The sequence below is a fragment of the Condylostylus longicornis genome, unplaced genomic scaffold (genome assembly GCF_029603195.1).
Source record: "Condylostylus longicornis isolate FDR11 unplaced genomic scaffold, ASM2960319v2 ptg000013l, whole genome shotgun sequence".
Taxonomy (NCBI): domain Eukaryota; kingdom Metazoa; phylum Arthropoda; class Insecta; order Diptera; family Dolichopodidae; genus Condylostylus; species Condylostylus longicornis.
This window is the reverse complement of record NW_026577982.1, coordinates 177,379-203,759: the sequence shown is the minus strand read 5'-3', so window position 1 is coordinate 203,759 and position 26,381 is coordinate 177,379. Positions and strand designations below refer to the sequence as shown.

Here is a 26,381-nt window from a genome sequence, read left to right as displayed (position 1 = left end):
TTACTTTAAATAAGCCATTTTGCGAGTCCAGAAATGGTAGATTTCAACAGTACTAATTAATGTAATGAATGAATCAAATCCTTGTTGGTAAATTGGACGAAATAGGCTAATTTAAAATATTCTGCAGTAAAAAATTGCTTATATATAACAATTTAGCCCAATTTTTTTTTAATAAAGATTAAATAAATATTGTTTTTTTCTTTTCACTCTTTAGGTCATCCCATTATTTGTGGTATCCTTTAAACTATATACACAATTAAAACTTTGAATATTTTATTACTAGGTTAATAAACGGTTAACTTTGCATTATAGTTAAATTTTCTTTTCTGCGTGTTTAAAATATATTTAATTATATATAGTATAATATTTAGAACATGTGTAATAGTGTACATTATAAGCATAATATCGTTGCCCCTCAAAACTATTGTTAATACTGAAAATGAGAAAACTAATAAAGCCTCCTAATTAAAACCCAATAAGGTCTAAACCATTAATAAGTCATCCAGGTTTCTTAATCAGAGAATACCTTTTATTTAAGACACAGCAGCATTGCTCTGGCTATAATTTTAAAAAACATTTGAACTGAAAACATTTGAAAATGGCTGGCAACAGAATGGTTTCAATCATTAAATTAAATACTTATTAATATTTAAACATGTATAACAAAATCTGAATTCTGTTGTATTGATTTTTTTTGGAAATTTATAGAATATTTTTAAAATTATAAAAGTATTACAATAAATTGAAATAATGAAGTATTGGTTTCGTTCGTAATTTCATAATATATACATACTTATATATTTTAATAAAATTGAAAAAAAAAAAATTATTAATAACCTTGGTATTGAAATTTCAACCAGAAAATAATAAAACAAATCAATTGTTGGTGGTTATAATGAAAATTATAATATTAACCAAATTTCTATTATACATTGTTATACTATGATACTATTGTTATACCATTAGTTATACCATTGGATGTAGTTGAAGTTGAGTGACTTTCATGCACTAAAAATAATTATTGATGATATTTGAAAATTTAAAGAAAATTTAAAGTATTTATTTGTGGAAGAACTCAATAACAAATATACAATTACCTGCCAGTTAACAATTAATATAGCTCTTCCAAATCTTAATAATACTTTGCAAACTATATAAAAATTTGTACATTTATTTTTACTTTCAAACCACTTATAGTCTTTAGCAATTGTTGACCTTTTTTCTATACGATTCATAATGTTAATACCAGCACAGAAAGGGTACCGCGAGAAAAATAAATAAAATTCGGTTCATACACTCACTCTGTCTTACGGCTAATTTTACACAAATTGCCATGAATTTTTTAGGAATTATGTATTAAATTTTTTCAGTAATCTATCTATATTTTTATGCATAGACAATACGCTCATTTTTTTTACCAATTTTTTCAGATAAAACAAATAAATCCTTTATCGGTACATTAAATTGTTCAAATTTTACTTTAATTACAACTAAAAATTTTCTAAATTTTCATTTTTTTTTCTATTTTCAAAATATTTGAGTTTTTTGTTTACCAAAATTATGTCAATATATTTTCGACCACGCGTGAATTTGTGTATACTGTTATTTTTGTAAATAATTGTTATCAAAAAACTCTTATGTGTAATTAATCTAATTACATTTATGTAATTTAAAATAAAACTATATGTCTATTGTATACACGTATATGTATAAAACTCGTATATAGATAACGAATTCGAAATCAGCATAGAGGAATTTTAGATGGAAATTTTTGATTTTTTTTTTTAGATTTACCATTTTTGATTCGGAATGATTTTTTCAGATTTACCTTTGAACTATCATACGTTTATGTGTATATATTACTGTTTAGGGTCTGGTATTGCTCATTAGAACTGATTTCAATTTAAATTGTATGGATAGCTTTTTCTATTTTATACAAAAAATTCCCCTAATTTACTTCCCTTGTGCACATTATTTGAAAATTATAACCTGAACTGATTCTAAAAGTCTAGTAAAATTTTTCAAATATTCTATAAAATATAATGGATAACAATTAAGTTTCTTTTTTGGAAAACAATCGATGAACAGAAATTCTATTGCTTTCACTCATTACTGTCTGACATGATAGTATCAAATTTTGCATATCGAATTTACGACAGAAACGCATGGTAGGTAAGCGAAAATAACTTATTTTAGCAAGATGTCGATCTACCTCTCTGTTCGTCTGTCGTTTTGCCGGCCTACCGATTACTACCGATGTGTGTCTACTTGTCGTGTTCGTTTAATTTGACTATATCGCAATTGATCAATTTTTTTATCTCATCACTTAATGAGGTTAAACGACTTATATTAACTTATTAAATCTTTAGACAACAAGTAAAATAAAATAATTGAACTGAACTTTAAATAATTTTTGACAAATTTACACTACGTTTAAAAACGCAAAAAGATTAAATGAAGTTGGCAACTTTTATTTCGTATATTGGTAAACAAAAAGAAAATATTTAAATAAAACTTTAATAAACCAAAAAAAATATGGTCTTAATTTAAAACTGGACGGAGATAAAAAACATATATGAAATTACCATCCTACAATTTTAATTTTTTTGTAAATTTTTTAAATATTTTTTGCCAGATATTTCAGGTTAAATTTCCCAGAACACTAAACATTAAATTCCCAAACATTAAAATATTAAATATATTTATTTGGTTATAAGCACAGCCACCTCAATACATGCGCTAACATAAGGTGGAACGAGGAACCAAGAAAAGCATAAGAGCAAAATATTAGTACAATTTTTTTTCCTACACGAACCATTTTAGTGAATATTGGTAAAACATTTTGTGTAAATACCATGGATTATTCATTTAAATTCCAAATATTCGTTTAAATATTATATTTAATCTAATTAAATGGCATCACCATTAATATTATTATTGCTTTGATATTAATTCTAAATTTTGTTTTAAATCTATAGATATGTACATATAAATACATACATATGTATATAATTTTTATTCATGGAATTTAAAATTATTTTAGATACCAAATGAGTTTATGGAATATAATAATATGTTAAAGCACACATTTACGATATTTACGTAATGTTAATAGAGTAGTATTAAATGAAAATTCTAGGAGAAAGTTTAATAATCCGAATGCAGTAGTCTAGCTTAATAATGTAAACATCAGCAATATTTCGCACACTTAAGCAATTTAATGAATATTCAAGTCGAAAATGGTTCAGCAGAAATTTTAACATTCAAGACCATACACATTACAGTGATAGAATAACAATAGACAGCCCTTAAAAGATTTATTACCGAAATGATCTCATACGTTGAATTTCTCCTAGGCGAATAAAATGTTCGGCTTTAAATTTTTAATTTTCTTGAAAAAAGTTCTGTCAAATCGTTTTACACCATACCTAGAAGCACACGGATTCGTTCAGATAAATTTGCATTTAACAGTTAATTCTTTCTTATACTCACATGTATTTGAAGCTCAATATAATCATAGTTATAAATCTCACCAAGTAATTTCTCTGCATTCTACAACATAATATACTCGTATGTATATGAAACGTAAAATAAATTAAGACAATGGCTAAATATTTTAATTAAGGAGATTTTTATGTGGTTTTTGAAATTTTTACAAACTCTCAAATTCTTACAAACCATCTTAACATATCCAAAAGAAACACATATAGTATTTTAGTATACTTTTAATTTTGAAATAAAAAATTGCCTCTCTTTGAAATTTAATATTATTTCTAGTTTGTTCAATATTATTCAGTATTTTCTAATAAAAAATTTTATCAAACATAGAGAAAATTTTTAATCAAAAAGCTAATCATGTAATTAATTTATATAAATGTTTATAGGTATATGCACAAAGAACATGTTATAAAATATAGCTGACTTTCATTTACCATTATTACAGATCAGTTTGTTTTAGTTTATTGATGTACCATCTTTATTTATAATCATTCCAAAAATAAATTCTTGTAAATGTGGTTAGAATTACATTATAGCCATTTTATATATGTATATAATCAAATATATGTATATTATGTATGTGTAAAAACAGAAACCTAATTACTAATGTTAACCAATGACCAAAAAAAAAAATTTATGTAAAACTAACCTTATTTGCATGAAATGGTCATAATCATTATAGTTTCGAATTTTCTATACAAATAATTATAAATTTTTATATGTAAAAAACATACAACGTATCCATATTAATTTATATAATTGTATATATATACACGTGTACATATGTATGTATATAAATATGCCAAATAAAATATATATTACTTACATTTAAATTTAACAGTGTCATAAATTTGTAGAATGTTTTTTAGTACTAAAGAATGAAAAACTTTAAAACGAACTCATATTATTGAAATATTTTTCAATATAATTTTAAATATGTACCTATAATGTGGAACTAAACAGAATATTTGAATATTTAGGCATATGGAAAACATTTAAATTAAATTTTAAATGTTATAATATTTATGAGGATTATATAGAAAAGGCTGCAAGAGTCTCCTCTTCCATTTTTAATTATTTATTAAAATTTGAATTTTAAAGTACAAATATTTGAAAATCCATGATTTCAAACACGATACAAATACACAATTCAGCTTATGGTTTCAATTGCTGAATTGTGCAAAATAAAAAAAATTATTACGAGTACTGCAAATTAGAAGTCTTGGATTGTTTAGCATTTCGAAAACAAACCAAGTTCCATTAAAATTTGTGCTTTCAAACATAATTATTTACCTCAACCAAAAATTTCTGAATTATTTGAAACGAAACACTGAATGTGACAATAGTGTTACTCAAAAATCGAATAAGGATTGAGTTTCCAGGTTATACTCGTAGAATTTACAATTCGAACCACCCTGAAAATATAGCGAAAGGCGGAACGGCCATGATAATAAAATAAAATATAGTGCATTGCGATCTGCACCAGGTACAAACCGAGGGAATGCAAATGACTGCTGTTCAGATAACTTTGACTAAGCAAAAATTTAGAGCGGCTGCATTATTCTGCCCAGATTTAAAATTGCGGCAGAAATGTTTCAAAACGTTCTGGCCGACCTAGGCAATAGATTTATATTGGGGGGTGACTTTAACACCAAACACACTGATTGGGGTTCAAGGCATACTTCAACTAGTGTAAGAGAACTTAGGACAACAATTGGCGGCACGGGGTGGTAAATAAAATTTTAAAATAACTTCAATCAATTTCACAAATTTTATTTTTTGGAATTGCAATCAATACTAGCTTACTTAAAAGAATTGAACCAAGGAATTATATACTACGCAAGATCTTACTAAAATTAAGTGTTAAATTTATGATAATTTTCTGGAAACACATGCTTTTGAATTATTTCCAAGTATTTTTAAATTTCAGCTTACTTAATCCAAAAAAACAATCAACTTATTCAGTATACAACTATTATATCAACTCTAAATTAGAATAAAATTATTTTTCAATTCATATCTTATTGTTTAATGGTATATATCAAATATAAATTTGTCAAAAATAATGAGATATGAATGCACTCTACATCCTGACATGAATTTAAATCATAATTGTAAAATTCATATATTATGTGCGACTAATATTCATACACTTGTGTACACATGAGTGTTTAAAATCGATTTTAAGGAAAAGACACTATAATTTCCATTATAAAATAATTTTACAATAATTTAATTTTAGATATAATTAAATATTATCAATCACATAAAATTTTAAAGTAGATAAACGTGATTTGGAATAATTAGAGATTACGTGGCTGGTGGTAATTTCTACTTATATACTGCTCTATATATATGGTAATATTAAAATTTTATTAATTAAAATAATGTGAATAATAAAATAAATCGTTTAATATTATAACTAATAAAACTCAATAAGATATCCAATAAAATTTTCGTATTATTATTTTCGTAGAGTAGAAACCTTCTAATATGTATAAATTAAATTTTCAGATTAAGAAATGCATACAGCATATAGACTGTTAACATAAAATAAAGTTGGGTCAAACCAATGGTTTGTATTGTAGCACTTTTCCCTTCAACAAGTGAAAATTCTGCTTTTAAATACAGTCTATGCATACCTATCACACTATTAAAACTATTTTCATTCATATATAAAACTATTTCTAGGATTGCCTATATTTAGGATGACGCATATATGCAGTCTTTGAAATAAAGCAAAAATTAATATAATAAATAAAGTTGGGTCAAACCAATGGTTTGTATTGTAGCACTTTTCCCTTCAACAAGTGAAAATTCTGCTTTTAAAAACACTCTATGTATACCTATCACACTATAAAAATTATTTTCATTCATACACAAAACTATTTCTAGGATTGCATATATTTAGGATGACACATATATGCATAGTCTTTGAAATAAAGCAAAAATTAATATAAAAAGGGGTTAACATAATGCTCGATTTTAAGGGTTAATTGTGTGAGTTAAGAAAAATAATTATATTTTTTAGTGTCATGGAATTTACCGTTAGCTTTTTGTGTTTATAGAAATTTGAAAAAGCTTGCGGTTTCGGAAATATAAGGTGTCAAAAATTCAAATTTTACGAATTTCAAGAGGTGATAACTTGAGAGGGGATGGAGATGGAAAAAAATTTTCTTCTAACAAAATCAACTATTTGTTAATATCTAAAAGCCCCTAAAATTTCAAAGTTCTAGATTATGGGGTCTAGAAGAAAAACGACATCAAAAATTTGGAAAAAAAGGGACTTTAGATAACGGTAAATTTGAACGGCCATTTTGTTTTTCTAAAGTTTAACTATAGTATATCACGCTAGGGGAAGCAAGCCACTGCCTTTCTGCGTTTGCAAAATTTCAAAAATGCTTATGGTTTCATTGCAACAAATATTTAAAAAAGGCCATTTTTAGGGTTTTGGGGGGGTATAACTTCTAGCGGGGGGGAGATAGGTAAAATTTTGTTCTACGGAAATAAGTTTCTAGTGAAGATCTATGTACGTATGAAATTTCAGCTTTCTATCATCAAGGGTGTAGAAGTTTTGTAAACAAAAAAAGTGTCCACGGACGGACGGACGGACGGACGAACGGACGGACGGACAGAGTGAAACTAATAAGCACTTTTTTCAAAAAATTTTTTGGAAAAGTGCTAATGACTTTGTAAATTAATGCATATACAGAGCGTTTCTGAAAGATGTACAATAACATATTCCATTGGTTAGAGGATCGAAAATGGGTAAAACATTTGTTCCGGACTGGATGCCAAATCACAAGGGTGTCCGAGTTCCAGGGATTTTAACGAATTTTCACAAAATGTTCCCTTACAAATTTTATTGCAATATTACTGTTTTACTATCGATTTCATGTTTTACTATCGGTTTTTAAAACCATGTGAGCATTGTATTAGCAAAAATATCGGTATTTTCGGATCATGTCAAAATGAATTTGTTTTCTATTTATTGTGTATATGTTTCTCTAGACAGTATACTGAATTTTTACTGTAATGTCAACGAGTAACGAAAACTCTTAGCAATATAAACCAATCATCGATGTTTTTACGCCTGTTATGCTATCTCAAGTAAATTCATTACTTATTTTATAGGTATATTATAGGTAAATAATATTCCTAATAATATTATTCTAGTGTTTGAATATCCAATAAATTGAGATCACTAGTACCGATTGAATTTAATTAAATTAATATTTTGCTACTTACTGAATTTTAAACTAAGGGATAATTTAAATTTATATAAAATTTCTCCTCCTCTGGTTCGATTTTTTAATTATTAAATTTAATATTAAAATCATTAATCAAACCCGAAATTACTTGAATTTTCATACATAAATAATATTATGAAGTTGTTATAGTGATCTTAAGTTAATTAACGAACCATGTTAGTATTAAATATTATTAAATTTATAAAATATATGAATTATTAAATTAAAATAATTTTCTTTAATTTTTTTGCAATATTTGTGTATAGCTATATAAATATATATATACGTATTTATAAATTAACAACATAAACCCAATATGAATTATAAAATTACTTTCATATTATTATTAATATTAATATTATTATTATTATTAAAATTAATATATACATCCAAACGTATATCTATATAAATTACGCTCTTAATATTAACATGTGAATATTTTATATTTACATCAAATATAAAAAAAAAAATAAATTTCCTCCTTTTTTTAACAAAATTTAAATGTCATTATCGCCTGATTTAATCACTTTTAATAATAATTATTTTCCCCGGAGACAATGAAATCAATGATTTGAGTATTATACTGAGAAATTTTATATTATATATATACATATGTGAACATATACATACATGATATATGCATACATATAAAATGTTGTTTGAATATTTATTTTTAAAATATTTTTCCAAATATTAATTATTACAACTATTTGTCATTAATCACTTCATAAAATTAAATAAATTTTCCAATAATAATTATTTTTATTTCAGTTTATACTCTATATAAATTTTACATTAAATATATATGAAATAATATTTTTTTAAATACATATACCATATGAAAAATATATTAATAGAAATAAATTATAAAAATTGGAGATTGATTTGCTGGTAAAAATATTAAAAATTTAATATTATTATTATATTTAATTGTTATATAAAATATTATAAAATTTAAATAATTTCAATTAATCAGTTAGAACAGTCAATAAGTTCTATAATAATAGATAAATGTAACAAAGTATTTTAAGTTATGTAAGTTAAGTTATACATATGGCATTCGCAACAATTGCCCTAACCCATAGCACTATTGCATTTATTCGGATTTTGTCACAACACTACCAATAGTTATATTGTATATATTTAATATTGAATATTATCAATATAATACTGTTAATAATCCTATTGTAAATTGACTAATATATGACAGTGCTAAATAAATATTGAATAAAAAGTGAGCATTATATAGAATTCCGACAAAAGAGCACAACTTTATCATTGGCATTGAAAAAATACAATAACCTTATTATATAATTTAATTCTATAATAAAATTAAAATTTAATAATTATTTCTTACAAATTTCATTAAATTTGTAGTGAACTTTATGGCAAAAATAAAATTTTTTCTAAACTTCCTCTCCAACTTATTTACTTATTTTATAAACACTTGATATATACTTGCTAAATTGTCAATTTAAGTTTTCTTGTGACACATTTAAATCTTTCACAATTTTACTAGATTATCTTGTTAAAGTTTGTAAAACAAGAATTTAATAATAACATTTAATAAGCTTAAAGGTTAATTTTATGATATTCTTCTTAAAATTGAAAAACTTTTGTATCGTGTATACGAAAATTCAAATATAATTTTTTGCATTTTTCAATAGAAATTTTAAATTTTTAGGTACGTAACACTTTAATAATGGTTTTAAATTGAAAAGTAAACTGGAACCACACGAATTACAGCGAAAAAATTTAAAAAAGCAGGCACAAATTAAAAAATAAATTTTAATATTAACCTTTAAATTTATTTTAAATTATAGGAGATATTTGCCAAATTAATCCTTGTCCCGAAATTTAATATTTAGATCAGAAATTTTAAAACACCTTGAATGTAAAGAAGTGGAGTTTGAAACTACTTTGTTCATTCTAATCACAAAATTGTATTTAACACAACTACAAATTCTACATGAAAAGACTAAATTTAGAAAATCGAATTGTTTTAAGTCTCTCCATTTTAATTAATCGAATCCTTTTATATTTTAATCATTCACTTAATAAATTCACTTAATAAAAAAATCAATCAATTTATTATTTATTATAATAATAATTTTATATTGCGGGCAATTCTCTTTCAATCTCCTATAAAAAATTCCAATTTTTTCCGGTTTTTATTGTTTTTTTTTTGTATATTTTATAAGTTAGAATTTATTTAATCATTTATCTGAATTTATTCAATTTATTAAAAAAATAGACGAAACACTTTTAATATTTCATTTTTATTGTAATTAAAAAACCACCGCATATAAAATATATTTTGTATCGCATAAATATAAAAAGAGCAACAACAACAAAAAAATTTGATTTATTCAAATTTATTACAAATTTTTGCGATGTCAATAAATTTAGAAATTTTTTTAATTTTTTCGTTTTTTTTGGAAAATATGAATTAGTTTAAGAATTATAGATTCTGTTTAATTTATGCTACATATATATGCACTAATATGTGAATTAATTATAAAATTTTAAAAAATTTAAAATTTGCACAATAGATAGCTTTTCCTTATTATTCACTCGTAAAATATTTTATTCAATGATATAAGCTTCTTTAGCTCTCAAAATTTAATAATTTATGCCGAAAATAGTCAAATAAAAAAATAACAGAAGACTATTTAATCCAAACCTAAAATGTAGGTTAAAAACTCATTTTAGCCCAAATTTTAATACTGTAGAATGTGGCCGACATCAAGTCGGCGCAATGAGTCGCAGATGACACCATATGGGGAGTTGTCAAACGCCCACTCGATGTCACACCCAGCTGCCACCTACCCTTGCATCCAGCGAGTTTTCAATGACCCCTACCAAACTTTGTAAAGGGAATGTAGTGGTCTTTTCCGGCTGATACCAATTTTGAGACTTATGCAAGAGTTGACGTCCAAAGCATCCTCCCCGAATATATCTGTGAATCACCTTTTCCATCCTCAACAGTACCTCGGCAATATACGAGAACTCTTCTGCATCAGCGCGATAAATACGTGGTCTTCACCTGGTGGTTTGAAAGGCTTGAAAGGAAAAACAGTTATCTCTCCTGGGCCAGAAGGCCCTTGGATTAACGACTTCACTTCCGTATGATTTCCGAATCAGGAAAGTGTGTTGAAGACATCAGCTTGATATAAAATTTGATAAAAAACGTATAACATGCGAAAATTCTTTATCCAATCTCTTAATGCTTCATTTTAGCCCTATAAAATCTATACAATCATGCATACAACCAACTCCATTATGCAGACTTTATTGTAAATTCTTCCCATTATCGTTATATATGATTCTGGCTATAACCATATCGACCACTTTTACTCAAATCCCAATCAAACACAAAATTACCACATGTACCAAATAAACTTGTTCATTAGAGGACTAATAAAGTCATTTAATTTATTAAAATTATAATAAGTAACTTAATTTCAGTAATTTTTTTTAGTTTATTACAATAATCGAGTTCCACAACACTCTCTACTACACTCTATTCATAATTTAATAACATATAACAAATTCGTAAAATTTCATTCACATTCAATTGAATAATTATTTTAAAATATTATTTTGTAATTAAAATGGAAGCAAATGATTTTTAAAATCTTATTATTTATTATATACAATAATATTATAAATATGTAGCTTCTAATATCATAATATGAATTCGATAATTATATGAAAAAGCATTTAATATCTTTATAAAACATTTTTCAACTTATTGCATGTGTAATTATAACTATAAAATCATTTAAAAAATTTATATAGCTATGAATAGGAAAAAATTATTTAAATTGTGGAAAAATTAACAACTTAATAGTGTGGTAACCATAAAATTTAGTTGAGAGTTTTTTTTTATAAATCAAATTAAATTCATAATTTATTTTATAATTGAAATAAATTTTTAAAACTGATGATCTGCAAATTAATTTTTTTCTCATATTTAAAGTGTTACGCACTTACAGTTTATGTTTGTGATTCAATTTCTATCTGATAGAATTAAGCTATCTGCTGCAATTTATAAAAATAAATTATGAAACAGTTGCCTTAGAAAACAATTTTTTTTTGAAAGTCTTTTGTGTAAAATATATTTTTTAGAGTATAACATTTATAATATATTTTGTATAACAATTTAATTTCAAATCCTTTTTTGTATAATACTTTGGTAATTCCAAATTAATAAGATAAAAATTACAATAATATTTTATTAATATACCATTCTGTAATCGCAACTAACAAGCTGTATTGTGCATTAATTCCGTATATAAGTAATTTTGAAGTCAAACGATCTTATACTTATTGCATATTGTTTATTGGCTTAAAAGTACATTTCAGAACCGGGCCTGTTCTCACATATATGTCAAATTAAAATCCTGAACATTTTGTTTAGTTTTAATCAACAAAATGATTAGTTATACTCAAATTTATTTTCAACAAAATTCATATTATTCATATTTTATTCATTTGTATAGTTCAAATAATGAAAGCAATATCGACTTCAGGCATCAATGATTAATTTAATCGAAATGAAATAAGCTTCAATTGATTTGATTGAACTATATAATTTTATTTTCATTTAGAGATAGACAATCAGTGATAATATTCAATTCTATTCATTATGACCTTAAATACTCGTAGATTTGCTCAAATAATACTCGTAATTCAAAAAAAAATTGTCCGAATAAAATATTGAAGTAATATTTTATTTTATAACATTCTATTAATTTAGATCATTAAACAACAAATTAGCCAGGTAGCTAACTATTTTTATATATTTAACATTAAAAATAGCATCATTTTAAAAATAATGCATACCTTCAGGCGTTTGAATAAAATTAACCAAATTCCTTCTACATTTTTATATGTAAATAAAATGTAAAAAAGTAAAAACGTAAATAATAATTTTTTAATAGAATAAAAGAATAATTAAAATAAATTTTAATTACATTTTATTAATTTTTAATTATTTACGCTTATGATTACAAGAGTTTTTTTCTGATTTTTTGGTAAAAATATAATAAATTTTTTAAACATAATAATTATTTGTACAGTTGTATTACAAGTGCATACACAATAATAAATGAATAAATGAATAAATAAAATTCAAATGATTTCTATATGAAATTAAATAATTATTAATAGGTCACTTGTGATCATTCCTGTAATATTATTGTATAAAGGCTCCACATATATAGAACATACAAATTCTGTTATAGACACGATACACATTTAATAAATGATTTTAATTATTTTAAAATAAACAGAAAATAGAAAATTTATAATATTTTCACGATTATTAAAATTTCATTTTGAAATTTTAATTTTGAAATTGATAATTGAATTTGAATGTAAATTGTTACCTAATTAATAGATATACATATAATTATTTACCTTATTATTACAAGTTAAAATTGGAGTATATTTGTTTATATATTTTGTTACATTAATATTAGTAATTGAAAAAGTTGTCTATATATTCTAGCATTTTTAATTACATACAATAATCTTATGACGTTAAAGATAAATATGCAAGTATGTAAATCAAATTAAATTAGATCCTTTGAATATGGAAAAATATAAATTTGTTTTAGACGAATTTTAATGCCATACAAAAAATAATGCTTATTTTAATAACAAATTTTTTTAAATTTCACAAAAATTTCTTCATGTAAAAGAAATGAAAGAAGTATCTGTATGAGCTAGTTCTAACAACAAAAATAAAAATCCTTTAGTTTCGACTTTAATTTTCTAATTGTTGGACCATTTAAACCAATTTCTGAGTAATGTCTTAATAATTTTTATTGATTTTTATAAATTGAGTATAATTTTTGAAAATAAATTTCAAAGGGTTGTCAAAATATATGGTTTTATATCGATTATTTTATCCTATCAAAACCTATCTTAGGCAATTTTGTTATAGCTTATACAAAATTTCAAATGAAAAACGGCATTATAAATCGTTTCGTCGCTGTAGGGTGTATAATAATCTACGAAAGTACACAGAGTGTGATAATATAAACGACCTTATTATGCTAGCATTCTCTATAAATATTTTATTTCTAAAATTTTTAATTACTGTATGACGGTAGCACACTGCATTGTAATTTATTATTATCATAATTTAATCAATCAATTATATTTTTAATAAAAATCTACTGCAATTAATTAAACCAAACTGTTCTAAAAATATTTGCATTTGTACTTCATCAATTACATAAATATAGAAGTTAAACACTTACCTATACATGTATTCTTATAGTCATTCATGAACTATAATTCGTACAATTTCGAGACCAAAAAAAAATTATTTTTTCTATATTAAAAATATATTTTTTTCCTATTTCTACATAGATAATAATTTTTAAACCACAGAACTACTGTTAAATAATAAAACTAAATAAATTTATTTAGTTTATACAAAATTACAAAAAGAAAAAAAGAGAAATTATACTTTTTATCATATGGCACCCACACCTATGAACCAATGTCTCTGATTTATTTTCTTTATTTTAAATAAAATCAGAGATATTGTACACAGTAATAAAAATTGCATGTACAGTGGAAACATTGTAAATTTTTTTAGTTGACTTTGTAAATATTTTTAAGTATATTTAAAATTTTGTAATAAATTTTCCACGTCTAAATGTCAACTCTTGATTGTTTGGTTATTTAGCTGGAAATATAAGAAATTTTTGCATTTAATATGAATTTTTGCCTACAACGACAAATCCAAATTCAAGTCCATGCTCATAAATTTTTCTCCATCTAAATTTTCGTCTCTTAAATTTGGCGAAAATTCAATTAATTTAACATTCTTCTTCTTTTCTCCTCCCAAATATATGCAATTTTTTCATATTTCTGATCCTAAAGAACTAAAAATTTTTGTGTTTCCCTGATATTATTACAATAAAAGGTGCAATTTTACAAACAATTGATTTAATCAACTATAGCTTTCGTTATTTTTTACATTTTAATTGATAAAAATTTTTATTAAAGTGAAACGGTTTGGTTTTCCTCAAATCAAAATTTCTTTGTAAGAAGTCACGCAATTATAGCAAATTAATTATCTAGTACCATATTTTCTGGCATTATTTCCTACCTCCCAACATTCTTTAAATTTCATATTCAAATTTGTCTAATGTTATTTGTTCGCTAATGTGAATTATATTTGCGTGTCAATAAAATATTCACCCGCATGCACTATTTTTTTTTCTATTTATGTAGTTGCATTTGCATTGCTACACTGGCATATACGCACTGTTTGTCTATTTATATCTATACTTATACTCTTTTGGTCCAGTATCTAAAAATATAATAAGTTGGGCATTTTGAATTTTTTTTTTATATTGAAATAAATAAATAAATGGCAATAAATATTGTTTTAGATCAATAAATTTTATTCACTGTAAGCATACATACATACATGTATGTATTATAGAACTGTTTGCAAAATTTTATGAACAACAATCATAAATATTTAGAATATACATATATATTTATATATGCCTGCATGGCAGTTATCCACAAACATCTATACTTATCTATAATATAAAATTTTTATCTCACTAAATAAAATACAAAACGTTTTAAAATTGATTTTAATTCATTTTTCATGGTTTCCAGAATTTTATTCCCATTTGATAATTGTATTTTAATTTTTTTTTTTTCTAGATTTCAATTATGGTACTTAAATATTTCAGTTTTTGTGGTACATAAATAACGAATTTCAAAAATTAAATATATCTAAATACAGAATGGCGAGGACTAAATGGTGCCACCACAGATAGAGTGGTTTTCTCATTCTCTTCTCAATTTATAAAGCCTTAAGTTGGTTTTTATGAAAAAAGTCTAGTTCTAATTTTTTTCTTTCTTTTTAATAATAATTTATTTTAAAGATAATGAAAAGTGATTGAAACTACATGACATTGAGGTAAAACTTTTGATTTAATGAAGTATTCAACAATTTCAGGACAAAATAAAAAATATTAGAGCTTCAGGAGTAAAGGCAAACATTTAAAAAATTTTTCTTTTTCTTTAACTTCTATACACATTTCACTAACCTATTAGTATTTTTACGCGAATTCCAAATTAAAATTCCTCTAGTTCTCATCTAGAGCCATTTTATCATCTTAATTTAGAAGTTCCATCGAATTTTCAACACTCTGTATATGAAAATTAAAAATTTTATTCTAAAATATCAAACCATAATATAACAGCTGTTAGAAACATAAAATTATCATAAAAGTTGTATGATAGGAAAGAACATTTCAAAGGACATCATATTATTATTATATAAGCAAAAAAAAAATAATAATTTTATTTTACTTAAAGCTCTTTGAATTTAATATGGCAATATCCACGTTTATATTCAGATTAACAGCGATATTTTAAATTAAAGTTGACTGCATATGAACATGAAATTTTTTAAGTCAATTTATTTGGTATTTTACTATTTTGTATTTTTAAAGTAGACAATATATTAGAAAAAGAAAATCCTTGTAAATTAACTCTTGTAGTGCACCTCTTATGTAGTGTCTTTAAAATAATTATGACTTGTAAAAATTTCTATAATTATATGAGAAAACTTGGGAATGATTTTTATAATAAATTGTGTTATACATGTATTATTATTGAACTTATGGTATAATAGTACCCAGGCGCGGTCCTGACTTGTTCAAAGCAATGAACAATATACAATAAACTTGAGCATTGCACATAATAATTACGCCCCTATCTTCCAGTGCTCATTTCATACACTTACATTGCATATATAGTAGATTCGATGCTGATTATACCTTTATAATAAAATTTTAATCAAACAAAATCAAATTCGTAGATTACAAAGGATTTATATATAATTTAATTTAAAAAACCACTTAATTTCTGACCATATATTTAAATTCTATTCTCAAAACTTTCTGGAAAATACCACGAAGAAAGTATGTGTATATAATATGTATAAAATGTTATTGATCCCTTATTTATTATTAAAAAAAATTAATTTTCGTCTAAATAATAATCACATTCGTAATAAAAGAAAACTTAAAATTTCCAAAAATAAACTACCATAATACTGGTAACATTCAACACAACATGACAATCTCATAGAACATAGAAATTAATCATTGTGATTAGTTAAAATGTTGATAAATTTGCTATTTATCACCATTATTTTGTTAGTATCTAAATGAAAGCGATTAATTTTTGCGCTTTGTTGCAAACCTTAATTAAGAGTTATAACATATACGTCTTTGTCTTAAATGCAGCTTAAGATTAAATTAATATTAATTATAATCTTTATTTTAATACTATTGATTGTAGTGCATATAAAAATAAAGTTGCTTGTATATGTATTTAACTCGTTATATATATGTAATTGAAATTATATAAATTATATTTATAATATTTCCCTACTTTAGAACAATAACGTTGTAAATAAATTGTAGAATACATTTACTATATAAAAAAAAAAATTTTACTCGATTTATAATTAATATGGTAAAATCGAGAAAAATTACTGGAAACTAGTGATTTTACTAGACAAAATAATAAAGCTTATATATCAGGTGTGAAATAATTCGATATCAGAGTAAAACTTACGATGTAAAAGTACCGGAATTACTCGAGTAAAAAAATCGTTCTAATTTTTTAAGTCAATTATGGAAATTTGTGCTTCTGCGGAATTTCTTTACAACCGTTTATTGTACAGATTGACATTTTAGTTACTTTATTTATAATTTTTGCAAATTTTACACGAAAATTTCCTTATTGTGAATCTCAATAAAAAATATTTAAATTAACAAATAAAATTTTTTTCTTTCAATATATTTCAACGGAGATTTTTTATAAAATGATGAAAATTATGCAATATTAGAAGAAAATAATTTCAATAAATTTTTTCTATTCCTTAATATTATTCAAATTAATTAAATATTCGAAGTAATTTAATTTCCCAAATTCAATAATACAAGCGGGTACATAATAAAATTTTTAATTTCCTATAGCTATAATTTATTCCAAAATATACAAGGATTTCTCATACAAATCAAAATTAGTTCACCTATAACTAATTATGTGGTAAAGTTATTACCAATTCGTTCATTCGGTCAGACTTATGTCATTATTAACTAATCATTATTAGTTAATTTCAAATTCATACTAAATCATCTCATATTCACAAATTGTGAAAAATCATAATTTCTTATCATTCAATTTTGAACATACCTAAGTATCTTATTTGAATTCGATCAGATAGTTACTTTAAAACTAGAGCAAAAAAATTATTTAATACTTAAAACCTTCAAGACAATTTTAATTGAAGTATTTATAATATGGGCATATAAACAACCTATACTTGTTATAATTATTATTATTATAGTAGAAGCACTTGTTCATTACAACAAAAATATTAATTATAGATTTTATCTATATATAACTGATCTATATATTACTTATATCTATATAACATTGAATTTATCATAGGTAAGACTATAATAATTTCGAATATTACATAAATTTAACAGAGCTTTTAATATACACTTATATATGTTTAGTATATGTAATTATATACATACATAAGTACATTGTAGTAATTATCAAGATAATCAATAATTTTTTAGCAGGTATCATTTATTTCTAATCAAATAATAATTTAAATTATCATAATAATAATAGAGCATAAATTTATTTGTTTTTTATATATAAAATTAAAATTTCAAATTTTTGTTTTTCTTTCTTTTTTTTTCTGTTTATCAATAATCCCTGGAATCGTAAATTTTTTTTTTTTTGCTATAATTTGCACTCTCTGTATGTATGTATGGATTAACATGTATGTACAAATTGAATAAAAATTTACGTAGAAATATAGGTATACATACATGATTACATTAGTATAATTATATAGAGATATTATGATTGTATAGGTATGCAAGATATAGGTAGCAATGAAAGTATGTATGTACATATGTATATCATATTAAATTTTATAAAGAGATTATAAACGTATGTGCATATGTAATAAATTTCATTGCAAGAAACAAAAACAAAAATATTTTTGTACACGTATTATACAATTGCTAATTAAATTCTAATACCTCTACTATACTTCTCCGGTCAAAGTGTCGGCCGTCGCCTTAGCACAAAATCAAGATATCACCATATTTGAATATTATCGTTCTAAAACGGTGAATGAGTGAAATGATCTTCAGAAATCAGAAATAAAGTTGATAACACACATACATAATGTACACCAACTAAAAGTCTATATTATAAACTTCCTTCCTATAAAATGAATTTAAGAATTTATCTAAATTCAATTTACTATAACAATTACTTTCCTTAACATAAACATCCTATGATTGAATATTTTTTAAATTGTATTTATACATTCGAGTTTTCTATGGCACTTTCGTAGCAAAGAAGGTCTCCAACAGATTTGAAACGCTCTGTACAAACATAGTCTAAATGTTTTTCATTTTCATTCGATATTCAAAGAATGTAATAATAGATTATTGTGCTTTAGATCAATTCCGCTTTTCCGTATTACAATCCACCAATATGCCTATTTTATTAATTTTTTGACATAAACTTGAAGTTCTCCTTTGCAATTTATATGAAATTTATATGAATCTCCCTTTACACATATAAATTTAAAATTTTTTTTATAAAGAATAAGAATCTGGAAGAATTGGAAATAGAAATCCCATTATTTTGATTTAGATCCGGACTCACTCGGCTTACTGAATTTCGTTTGGAAACGTTACGGGAACATGTATATGTAAATATATATGGCGAGTATAACGCAAGGGCAATCTAAATTTAAATCAAAACGAAGAAACTACTTGCATGTATTGCAAAGAAGCGGCCGAAGAGAGTAAAATATACTATCTATGGGAGTAGTTTTGCAAGTACTAAATTTTGATGTACAGGACTTAAGAATATTTGGTGTCTTCGGCCTCACTGCATGACAAGTAATATTATTTCTGTATTAATTTTAAGAATTAAAATTTATTAGAAAATTTTACATATTTTTTTTGTAATTTTTTAAATTATATGTTAATATCAATTATGATATCCTATATATCACAGAGCTATTAAAATTTAAAATAAAAGAATTTTGCACAAAAACAAAAAAAAAAATATAAAAATAATGAAATTCTATTTTATCAAAACGATTAAAAATTGATATGGCATCATTATGTATTCATGCATAATAACGACATACACACATATATCCAAATATATTTTATTATGTTCAATATATTGTAGAAAAAAGAACAAAAAAAAATTATTTTTTTTTTTAAAATCAAAATAAATAGAATTATCTTACATATATATTAGATGTATATATGTGGATATGTAGTTATAATTAAAAACATTGCTATTTTTATAATACATATACTATATTCTCAATTAATCATTTCTATAATATAGTCTACATCTAACTTCATTTACAATAAGTTCAAAAATTCATATAGTTCGGCTGACGATATCCACACTTGATCATTTGATATTAGCAATAGGCTTTTTAAAATTGCTGTTTTTTTTTTTTGAAAAATTTCCAAAATTCAAAACATTTGCGTACATACATATATTCTATATTTATGTTCATATTATGTGTTTTCCAACAAAAATTTAAAATATTTCATATAGCATAAATTTTAATATTAGTAAATAAACATTCTCGCATTATGATGCGCCGCTAGTGTATAAATAGGCGGAAAAATTAAAATTTCAGAAATAAAAAAAAATAAATTGTTTATTTTTATAAAATTTTTAAATTAAAATAACAAATTTTCTAATTTAACAATTGTTATTGTAAAATTTAATAAAATATTTAATTATTTATAATTATTAAAATAACAAAGAAAAAAACCTGCATTATAAATATTTGTGAAAATACAAAGAATAAGAACAAAACACGAACACTACAATGAATAACTTAATAATATCATCAATAATATTTTATTTTATTTTATTAAAATTCAATTATATTGAAACATCAATAATACATCCAAATAAAACAATTTTAACTACAGTTAAAGAAGGTTTTATTATACATTTAAATACAACAAAAGAAATAAAAATTGGAAAATGTTATTATCAAATTGGTGGTAAGTTTATAAGTTAACCTACATAATATATAAAAAAATTTTGATTAACTAAATAATATTTATATTTTAAATATGTATGGATAGGTGCATATGTGTAAGAAATATCTTTATATTTCCATGTATAACAGATAGTGAAAATATGTTTAAAAAAAATTAATTTTTGAAATATCCTTTTGCATTTGAAAGTTTTATGCTGTTTTTTTTAGATTTTAAATATTTGTGGTAAGTGGAAAAAAAAATTTTCAGCAAATGCCTTCACAGTAGCTGTGTTCGAGGAAGAATAAAGAAAAATTTAGTGCAACCGTTCCGAACGTAATTTTTGATTACTCTATTACGAATATTCGGAGCAGAATTTTAGTAATTCGGAATTAACATTATGATATTCGTAATTTTCCAAATTTCAGGTCTACAAACGAAATTCATGATAAAGCTGATTAGGTATTAAAAAGTTACTTATGAATTTAAAAAGTTAGCATTTAATTTTGGTTGTAGTGTGTTAGCAGACAAATTTTTATAGCTTCTTATGGCATTCTTATAATTGGTTGTATTGCGTTATGACAGTATTAAAAACAGAATCAACACCACATAAGCTTACTGTATATTTGATATTTTATATATTTGACACTTTTGTTGTACATTAGGTTTGTTGCAGTTCTCTAATTCATACTGTATAAATTTTTGATAGATTTATTTTGCATTTATTAAAGTATATAATTATATATTATTAGAATGAGTATTACCCCGAATTCCTATACCTTAATTGATTTTACTATGTAGAAGACTGTAATAAATAGTATACATTGAAGCTATCTAATACTCTACTTACCCTACTAGATATTTTTCTAAAAATACCTGCAGTTTTACTAATTCTCATTAATAAATATTTTATGTGTAAGTTTCAATTCGGATTATCATCGATTATTATACCTAGATATTTGAAAATGCTTTCCTTTTTAATTCCTTGGTTATTGTATTTTATTATTTGCCTTTAACAAAATGTATTTTGTTTTATCTACGTTAACTGTCAATTTATGTTGACAAATCCATGTATAAATAACATTCACATCTTTTGCAATAGCTTTTTGTATAGAGTGCAATATAAAAAAGTCAGCATATAAAAAAGTATTGCCATTTAATTTTAAATCATAAAAGCAAGAAATTAACAAGAAAAATGTAGTAACTTCAATAAATACAATAACAAAAACAAAAAATTACACAATATTTACATTTAGAGAGCGCTCGTGCGAGTACGGTTGTAAGAGAGTGTAATTTATAGGAGTATTATTTGACATAAAATGTTAATATGTCTCATTGCAGTTAATTAAATTTTTATAAAAATTTAAAATCCAAAAAACTTAAAAATTTTTAAAATTACAAAAAATTTCTTTACTTATTCGAAAAGTAACTTTATTAATGTTCGCAGATACGACTGCATCTAATTTCTTTTTAAAACATTAGTTTAACATTAATTTAATGCTATATTTCAGATATGTACATTCGATACCAAACAATATATAAATCCATTAACATAACAATTCAAGCTTCCCATACGTTTAAAATTCACAAATGTGGCTAGTATCATAGTGAAAAAATGTGAATTTTCTCATTGTAACATCACCGCATAGGCATATATTGTGTTACAGTTGAAATACTTTCAAAATCAGCATTTTAATGTACATATGTACATTATTTTGGGATCGCAAATACCAAATGATTGAGAAGCATGACAGAGATTCATGAAACATAACATGACTATTTAAAATTTATCGAAAAAATTAACTTGTTAACTAATTATTTTAACCAATTTGTAGATATTATCTAACATATTATTTTAAAAGTCATATTTGCTTATAATATTAACATATCAATATTTTGACCCTTTCAACGCACCCTATATTATACGATATTATGTATTTACTAGAAGCAATAAATACCGTATCTCTACTAAAGCCACTTAGTCTATGAATTTGTTTTTTTTTTACATAAACTATTAAGTAATTAAATTTGATTATCACTTATCAATTAATAAATAATTTTAGTTTTCAGATTTTATTAGACGACAAATTAAAATTTATATTGATCGTATATATGATTAGGATTAAAATTAAATCTATTACAACCATAATTGATATTATAGCATAATTAAAAAAAAAAACCTCTTAAAATTTCATATCAATCTATTTGAAGTGTTAGGGCACAGCGTGGCGTTAACATAATTGTCAACTTGCTCCAATATTTTAATTGTTATATAGATAGCTATTTAAAATAACGACTTCCAATTTTATAGACTTAAGTACTTATAAATATTCCACTATCTATTAAATCATCGTATAACAAAATTTTATGATATGTTAATATCATTATTCATGTTTAAAGATGGTATTTATTATGATAATTCCGAATTATATAAGTTTTAGTAAGATTTTAAGTACCTGTAAATTTTAAGTGCTCTGTATGGTAAATACAAGGTTGTGTATTAACATAAGTGGCTTAGTAACAGCCACTTATATTAATATACGAATAATAATACTCTTTTCAAGAATATACGCCACTAATTAAATGCTTACAATTAAATACACATAAAATTTTTTTCTTTTTCTTTATGAATATAGAACAGGAAAAAGTTGAAATCGATTTGAATGCCAAAGAACCAAAAAAACTGGAATCCGGTGAATTAATATTACCATATTCAAAAAAGAAATGTGGTATTAGAGTTGACAATGTGTCACATACATCATCTGATAAATGGACATTATTAGCTAAAACAATTCCAGATGATTCAACTATACTAGATAGTGTAATGGTACAAGTACACCAACAACCAAAATTAAATTTTCAAACAATATTTAAACATGAATTAGGTACAGCTTCAATAAAATGTTCAAACACAAAAATAAGTAATGAACCTACCTACTGTAAAATGTACAATGAAAAAAATAAAATCTTATTGAATTCATGCAAAGAGAGCTTATCAATTGTTGTACGAAATAAAACATCAATAAAATGTAACACTTTAACATGGGCTGTCTTTTCTCAAAGTAAAGAAACAATTCTAATTGAACCAATTATAAAAAATGTAAATGTTGCAAAAGGAAATTTAACTGAAAATAATGATTATATAATAATGAATTGTCAACTTTCTGGATTAACTGGCCCCTGTAAAGCAGAATATCCTGATGGTTTAAAAAGTGTTTTTATTACTGATGGTTTATTAAGCGGGCGTTTATCAACTTTAGATACAAGGTAGTAATTTTATTTATTTTTTTTAAATTGTACTTTAAGGATTAAAAAATTTTGAAAGCCGTTATGAAAGTGTATAAAAATATTATAAAATGTATAACAGTTTTCATATCTTAGTTTATAAGTTTTTCTTTTATTTTATATACTAAAATTCACATATGAAGTTGGAAACTGCATGGTTTTAGTTTATCTAAACTTAAACTAAAAATAATTCCATTAGCATACATTATTCAGTATAACACTTCAGGCATATAACATTTCTAAAACCTAACTACTGCTATAAGAAGAATTAATTTACAGAAAAAGTTATTCACATTCATCCCGTTAGATGTCTTAATATTTTTCTTTGGAAATAGATGTCGAATACTTAATATTTAAATTTATGTATTAGTTTTTAGTCTTATACTTGCACCAAAAGTGTAATATAAAACATTGACCTATTTACCAACTATACTTCCTACTACTCCGGTAATATTTCAAAGTTCTAAGAATCAAATAAATTCAAAAATAATGGAAGCTTACTAATCAATTATACTTTGATAAAAATATTTTCTTGTTCTTGTCATATTAAACATTTTAAACATTGGAAAACTATTAATAGACGTGGTTAGGAGCTATTCCGTTTCAATATGCAAAATCTCTTTAAAATTCTATCAAATTTCTGGAAAAAGTCAATATAAACACAAAAATATATTAACTCAAATTTTATTTTAATTTAATAATATTTTGTTTTTGTAGCATTTCAACTGGTAAATGTGTTCTTGAAATCAAAAAACCATTACAATCAGATGAAATTGGTATTTGGACTATATCACGTGAGGATCAAGGAAGATCAACAGGTTGTATGTTTTATGCTGGTGACGATCAAACAAAATTAATAAAAAAAGCTGTTGAAAAAATTGAACCAATGCAATATAGAGAAATTATTAATAAAACACAAACATTCGATATAAAATGTAAAGCACCATTCCCATTGGAAATATGTTATTTAGTTGATCCAAATAATGTTATACATTTTCCGGATAATTTTCGATTTGATAAAAGTAAAACAATGGGCTATTGTGATTTTACAATGAAAGTAGCACCAGGTGAATATATTTGTGGATTAAGTAACATTAATCTTTACAAAGATGAAATACGATATAAGCATATTGTAAGTATTATACAAATACTGTTACAGGATATATATGTATAAAATGTATATAACGTAATATAATTTTTCAGGTACATGTTGTTGAAGATATTGGTGAAGTAGTTACACCATTGGCCAAAGTAGATCTTGGACAAACAATACAACTTTTATGTCGTATACCATTTGATGTAATATCACATTGTGCCTTTATTGATCCAATGAGAAATGTTTATTACATATCAAATTATTTTAAACAGCGTAAAGATAGGTATAAAAACTAAAATTCTATTAATTGGATAAATTTATTCAATTATTATACATTAATATAGTCGTATTACATATTATGGTAATGGTCTTGAACAAGGTCACTGTGGAATTCGAATTGAAAATATAATAGAAGATGATATTGGAAATTGGAAATGTCAAATTAAATCTGGTTATAATAGACATTCATCATTTGATATTCAAATTGAATTGTTATATCGTAAGATTTTATGCTTCATTTTAATTAAAATTTATTTTATTTAAATTATATAATTAATGACATTATCATTATAAATATTTAAACAATACTTTATAAATTTCATATTGATAATTTCTTTCATTTGTTTTAGGTTTAAGCGAAGCTTCTACAATTGGTTTAGCAGTTGGTGCTGTTGTTATTTTAGGAACATTTTTAATATCAGCTGGATACCTTTATAGACGAAAACAAATTTTAAGTCGTGAAAATTCAGCAAATGAAACATTAGAAATGGCTGGAAGAAGTAATAATGAAGATAGGCACACTAGACGTGAAAGTGAAGAAAGTTTTACAAGTAAAGAAAGTTAGGAAATTCTAAAATCATTGTAAAGGACACTCAACAAATTTGAACTATAATTATGTACAATAAAAATATATGTATAATTAAACAATTTTATAAATGTATTGTAATTAAATATATATTTTATATGTACGTGTTAATGAGCTAAAATTAATTATTTTTGTCATTATATTAATATTAGCAAGTATGAAGCGAGTTTTTGTGTAAATATATAATAGAAAGAATGTTAAATAAATAATTTTTAATATATGTATATACATATATAAAGTGTGTGAAGTTAACAAGCAATAAAACT

General features: G+C 23.8%; 1 protein-coding gene across 1 annotated transcript; it reads left to right on the top strand.

The window, feature by feature from the left end:
- The first annotated feature begins 23,241 nt into the window (after positions 1-23,241).
- Positions 23,242-26,309, top strand: LOC129605644 (uncharacterized). Its single transcript, XM_055515534.1, has 6 exons — positions 23,242-23,272; positions 23,506-24,136; positions 24,872-25,286; positions 25,358-25,533; positions 25,595-25,749; positions 25,880-26,309. Exons 1-6 carry the CDS (start codon positions 23,242-23,244, stop codon positions 26,092-26,094), a joined length of 1,623 nt encoding a protein of 540 aa, XP_055371509.1. The 3' UTR covers positions 26,095-26,309.
- The last annotated feature ends 72 nt before the right edge of the window (positions 26,310-26,381 follow it).